General features: G+C 33.3%; 1 protein-coding gene across 1 annotated transcript; it reads left to right on the top strand.

Moving 5' to 3' along the window:
- Window positions 1–1,148: 1,148 nt before the first annotated feature.
- On the top strand, window positions 1,149–5,167 carry LOC145743032 (leucine-rich repeat-containing protein 73-like). Its single transcript, XM_082560893.1, has 5 exons — window positions 1,149–1,308; window positions 1,628–1,782; window positions 2,421–2,581; window positions 3,400–3,626; window positions 4,276–5,167. Exons 1-5 carry the CDS (start codon window positions 1,192–1,194, stop codon window positions 4,402–4,404), a joined length of 789 nt encoding a protein of 262 aa, XP_082417019.1. The 5' UTR covers window positions 1,149–1,191; the 3' UTR covers window positions 4,405–5,167.
- The last annotated feature ends 1,031 nt before the right edge of the window (window positions 5,168–6,198 follow it).

Here is a 6,198-nt window from a genome sequence, read left to right as displayed (position 1 = left end):
GTTATTCTTTTTAAAAACAGTTATTTATGCCTTCCTAAAAGCAGTTGTATTTTTGGATTTTGGAATTTTTAACTTTTAGCTTTAACCGTTAATGAATTTGGAACTTAATTTGAAAAGAAATTGCCGTATAATATAATTATACAGTGAATTCACCTGCGTGGTTAACTTAAGAAATTCACCTGCGTGATTAATTTAAGAAATCCACTTGCGTGGTTAATTTAGGAAAGGGATTTTTGCGACATGACATTCGGATTTTTGTGACAAGACATTCCATGTTTTGCGACATGACATTCGGATTTTTGTGACAAGACATTCCATGTTTTGCGACATGACATTCGGATTTTTGTGACATGACATTCGGATTTTTGTGACAAGACATTCGGATTTTTGCGACATGACATTCGGATTTTTGTGACAAGACATTCGGATTTTTGTGACAAGACATTCCATGTTTTGCGACATGACATTCGGATTTTTGAGACATGACATTCGGATTTTTGTGACAAGACATTCCATGTTTTGCGACATGACATTCGGATTTTTGTGACATAACATTTAGATTTTTGTGACAAGACATTCCATGTTTTGCGACATGACATTGGGATTTTCGTGACAAGACATTCCATGTTTTGCGACATGACATTCGGATTTTTGTGACAAGACATTCCATGTTTTGCGACATGACATTCGGATTTTTGTGACAAGACATTCCATGTTTTGCGACATGACATTCGGATTTTTGTGACAAGACATTCCATGTTTTGCGACATGACATTCGGATTTTTGTGACATGACATTCGGATTTTTGTGACAAGACATTCGGATTTTTGCGACATGACATTCGGATTTTTGTGACAAGACATTCCATGTTTTGCGACATGACATTCGGATTTTTGTGACATAACATTTAGATTTTTGTGACAAGACATTCCATGTTTTGCGACATGACATTGGGATTTTCGTGACAAGACATTCCATGTTTTGCGACATGACATTCGGATTTTTGTGACAAGACATTCCATGTTTTGCGACATGACATTCGGATTTTTGTGACAAGACATCTCTTTTTTAAAGTCGAGACATAATGTCAAAAAATATGTTACGACTGCTGTTGAATTTTTGTTACATTCTTGAAATATTTTCGTTGCTAAGTTTTTTTCGACGCCATTTTTTTACACTAAGCTATTAGTAATGTATCAAGGCTCTGTTCAAATTGGGGGACAAGATTTAAATGGTTTGGAAATTAAAGAAATTTGTAAATTGTTGAAGCAGCATAGCCTAACTCTTCTATCTTTACGGGAATGTAAGGTAATAAATAAATGAACCTCTTCTACATTAACTTCGTTCGCCAAGCTTACAGAATGTGGGGAAAATTTCAATGTACAATTCACACCGCTTGTAGCGCCTTCTCAAGAGGTGCAACCGCATAAAAGCAGTGAGAATCGAACCTACGACCTCATGTAGTGAAGCCAAGTGTTTTGACCACTACACCTAACACCACGCTACTGGTTCAACTTTTTTTTGTAACAAAGTTACATTTTCTCAAAAAAAAAAATTATAAATTAATTTTAAAATAGTGTTTCATGTTTTTAACATTTTAAAAACATTTAAAAATAATTTTTTTTAGATATCAACTGAAGATTTTTCTAGACTGGCAAGAGCAATTTCGAAAACAAAATCCTTGATTCAACTTAATTTAAATCTTGGAGTTATTTGCAATGAAGGGAGATGTATTATGTTGGCTGATGCGCTTAACGTAAACAGATCTATCCAATCTTTGTAGTGAGTTTTAATGTTTATGTTTATTGAAACTTGGTGTAAAAAAAAACGGCAGCGTGGTGTAGTGGTAAGAACCTTTGCTACACCACCATGAGGTCGTGGGTTTAACCCCCACTGATCTCATGCTGTAGCGTCCTTAAGTAAGGTGCTATAAACGGTATAAACTCCTTCTGAGCCAACACTTAATCAGCAGCATATTTATCGAACAATTATAATCCATAATATCCCAAACTGCCACAGGCAACTTGAGACTGGGTCGGAGTAACTGATGTTACTCTATGTTTAAGTCGCAAATTCGCCTTTCCCACATCAAGGATAAAGATATATACAAAAAAAAGGTTAATTTCAATATCTACACATAGAGTAAAATAAGTTACGACGACCCAATTTTAAGTTGCCTTTAGCAGTTTGGAATATTATAAAATATAAATGTTTGATAATTAATTTGCTGATTAAATTGTAGCTCAGCATAAGTTTGTACTGTTCAAGGCCCCTAACTTAAGAGTAATACAGCATAAAAGCAGTTGTTAAAATATTATATTTTTTGTAACTGTGAAATAAATAAATTTTGTAAAAATAATGCCAATTAAATTAAAACTTGTTATTGCTTTTTATTAAACAACAATAACCTATTGTTACAGCATTCATGGATCAACAATGGGACAAAATGGGGCTGACATTTTGTTAAAATCAATTTCACTTCATCCTTCCATTATTGACCTTGATATTGGTGATTGTTATTTAACTGACGAGGATATTTTACAAATTTGTAACCTTTTACCACCTGATGGAGCTAGACCTGGTTTGTTAAATTCTTATATTAGCGATATTTTTTTACTCAAAAATTAATAAAGTTGGTGTCACTGAACACAAAAATGTTTTAACTTTAAATAATTTCACCTACTTTTTAAGTTATACAACTTTAAAAAAAATTAAAATTAATTAAAAAAAAGAAAAGGAAAGCCCTGTTTGTGATAACGTAGAAAGTACTAGCTTGTATACATTCACTACGCTACTTAGTACTTTCTACGTCACACAAAAAAATATGGTAACCTGATTTTTTATGTTAATCATTTTCCAGTATTTTTGAAAATTAAATTGTAAGAACCCCAGACATTTTTTAAAGGTTCTAAAGCCATTTCGTGATTCAGTGTCAACCATACTAACGTGCTATAAACATCACTTACAAAATTGCAAAACTCTTCAATATAACACTTCAAATTTTTTTAATTGATGTTTTTTTTTGTATATTATTATTTTTAGTGTTAAAATACATTAACCAGTTATCTAAAATGTATAAAAAGACCATTTACTAAACCATTCATATTTTAAAATTGGAATATTATTGTAACGTTTATTTTTGATACTTACTAAAAATATTCATCTTTAAAAAGCTGGGTTTGGTGACCATGCCGTAAAATGTTATAAAATCTTTATTTAAACATTAATACTTATGATATGTTTAAATGATTAAACGGATTTTGTCATTTTTTCCCGTCGCATTATTGTAATATTTATTGTAAATATTTCTTTATTACTTATATTGATGCACAAAAAACCTAAATAAAAAATAAATAAATTTAAATATTCTTAAAATTAATTTTTTTGATTAAATTTCAGGTCTTAAACAACTTTCACTGAGTTCCAATCCATTGATATCAAGTCATGGTTGGTCGATTTTGTTCTGCGCCATTGCATCCAGTTCATGTTTATCCTCGCTGAGTGTGGATTATAACCCAAATGTGGGCGATAATGGAGCGAGGATGTTAACTGCTGTAATATGTGCCAGTCGCACTTTAAAAAATGTTGATCTTGAAAGTTGTGGAATTAGTGAGCAAGTTGGAAGGGTTCGTTTTTTATGGTTTTAAGAAAATATTCATAAATGTTTTATCTGAAAGAAATGACATGAAAGTCAAAACTATTACAAAAAGATGTAGGGTGACTTTTGTAGAATTGGGACGTTACAGCATGAGGGCAGTGGGGATTAAGCCAAGGACCTCATGTAGTAAAGTCAATTGTTCTGACTACTACATCGTGCTGCGGTAGTTCAAACACATGGTTTCAGTACAGGAGGTCCTGGGTTCAATCTCCAGTGATATCAGGCTGTAGAGCCCTTAAGTGAAGAGTCATAAACGATATTTAAAAAACCGGCAGCGTGGTGTAGTTGTAAGAACACTTGCTACACCACACATGAGGTCGTAGGTTCAATTCCCACTGTTTTTATGCTGTAGCACCTTTAAGTAAGGTGCTATAGACGGTACAAGCTCCTGCTGAGCCAGCACTTAATCAGCATCATAATTTTTGGGCAATTATAATTTATTATATCCCAAACTGCCACAGGCAACTCGAGATTGGGTCAGGGTTATAAATGTTGCTTCATATTTAGGTCGTAAAGACGGCTTTTTCAAATTAAGAATAAATAAAACCTTTCCTACCCTTAGAATAAAAAAGATGTATTTAGATGGTAACACATTGAAAAAATATTTATTATTTTAGTTGTTTGTTTCTGTCCTTGAAAATTTCCCAACGCCCTTGAAAAACCTGGTGTTGTGTGAAAATAAAATTTCGAGCGAAGTTCAGGAAGATGTTGCCAATTTATTGGAAAACTCTGATGATGAATCATAAAAGAAAGTATTTTGGAAACACTGCTTAGTTGTATAACTTATAGAAATTATCATGTAGCTAACACTGTATTGATTTTGGTATTGCAATTTTTGGGCTGTGCAGTTTATTGTAAATATTTCTTTTTTTGTGGCATCACTGTAACTGTATCTTTTTCAAGTTTTACCTCAAGTTTTTTTTTTGTATATATCTTTATTCCGATGTGGGAAAGTCGAAAGTGCGACTTAAACATAGAGTAACATCAGTTACCCCGACCCAGTCTCAAGTTGCCTGTGACAGTTTGAGATATTATTGTTTATAATTGCCACATAGTTATACTGCTGATTAGGTGCTGACTTCGCAGGAGTCCGCACCGTTTATAGCACCTTACTTAAGAGCGCTACAGCATGAGATCAGTGGGGATTGAACCCACGACCTCATGTGTGGTGTAACAATTGTTCTTACCACTACACCATGCTGCCGGTTAAGTTTGTAGCTTATTTTGGATAAATCCACATAAGCTAACCTTTAATTTTATAAACAAACAGTTTTTGATGTTGATTTGAAATGAAATTGTTATTTATTTGCTGTCAAGCTTTGGCGTATTTTTCCTCCCTATTTAAATAATAAGTTTCAATGCTTTTAACTTTAACTTGTTTATCGAATTTGCGGGTTATTTAACAACTCTTTTCACATGGAAACTCTAACCTCGTTTCTCTAGTATTGAATTATTTTTCCAACGATTCATTTCTGCTTTTTATGAAGTGCAAATGTTCGTTTTAAAACAGTTGGGCAATTTCGTTCTGCTGAACGGACGCCATAATAAACATGGATTTAGACATTACTTAAATTCAGAGTTTATTTCCGTAAGAATTAGCCAGAATTTTATATTCTTGTATCAACTAACCACTAAAGGACAGTTTTTAAAAATTAAAATTAATAATTCGCTACAAATGATGAATTTCCGACGTGATTAAGGTTTTGGGATTTAAACAGAATTTTGTAGCTTCTGTTCTCAGACCAAATGAACACCTTCCGAGGAGTCGCGCAAACGGAGATAAGCAAGTTTTCAGCTTTTGTTTATCAGCCAAAACTTTAGAAAAAAACGGACAATTAACAATTTTTAAATGGGAAAACGTTATTGCGAGCTTTAAATTTTAACAATCAAACTACAAAAACGACAGATGAAGAAAGACCATCGCAGCATTTTTTTTACGTGTTTTTCTTTGCCAAGCGGGTCAAGTGAACAAGACGAAGTACATTTCTTGCACGAACTACCTAGTTTCTTTTGCCCAACGATGGCCGACTCAAGACGATGATCGACGCACCTATGTCTGATGCCCACAGAAGGCCGATTATTTTTCCGAAGTGCCCAAAGAGGCCAATATGTCTATAATGCCCACAGAGGCCAAGTCCCCTTTATTCGTCGATCGTCGCAATCACCTACCTCATGAAAGTTCGAATGTGCAAGAAATACAGTCATCAAACAATAAACGCTTATTTACAAATTTACGCTTGTGAGAATTAAGACGCGTATCGAAAAGTAGCGGTTGTGTTTTCTTATTTTTGATTACCCCGGGCTCTACTTTGAGTTGGGTTGATGTAGCTTATTTTGGATAAATCCACATAAGCTAACCTTTAATTTTATAAACAAACAGTTTTTGATGTTGATTTGAAATGAAATTGTTATTTATTTGCTGTCAAGCTTTGGCGTATTTTTCCTCCCTATTTAAATAATAAGTTTCAATGCTTTTAACTTTAACTTGTTTATCGAATTTGCGGGTTATTTAACAACTCTTTTCACATGGAAACTCTAAC

This window comes from Corella eumyota, chromosome 2 (assembly GCF_963082875.1).
Source record: "Corella eumyota chromosome 2, kaCorEumy4.1, whole genome shotgun sequence".
In the NCBI taxonomy this organism is placed as follows: Eukaryota; Metazoa; Chordata; class Ascidiacea; order Phlebobranchia; family Corellidae; genus Corella; species Corella eumyota.
The sequence above is the reverse complement of the archived record's forward strand: the minus strand, read 5'-3'. Positions and strand labels throughout refer to the sequence as shown.

Coding starts and splice junctions, on each gene's coding strand:
- LOC145743032 (XM_082560893.1), top strand. CDS start 1,192: ATGTATCAAGGCTCTGTTCAAATTGGGGGACAAGATTTAAATGGTTTG. Junction 1,309..1,627: donor TATCTTTACGGGAATGTAAG/GTAATAAATAAA, acceptor AATTTTTTTTAG/ATATCAACTGAAGATTTTTC. Junction 1,783..2,420: donor AGATCTATCCAATCTTTGTA/GTGAGTTTTAAT, acceptor CTATTGTTACAG/CATTCATGGATCAACAATGG.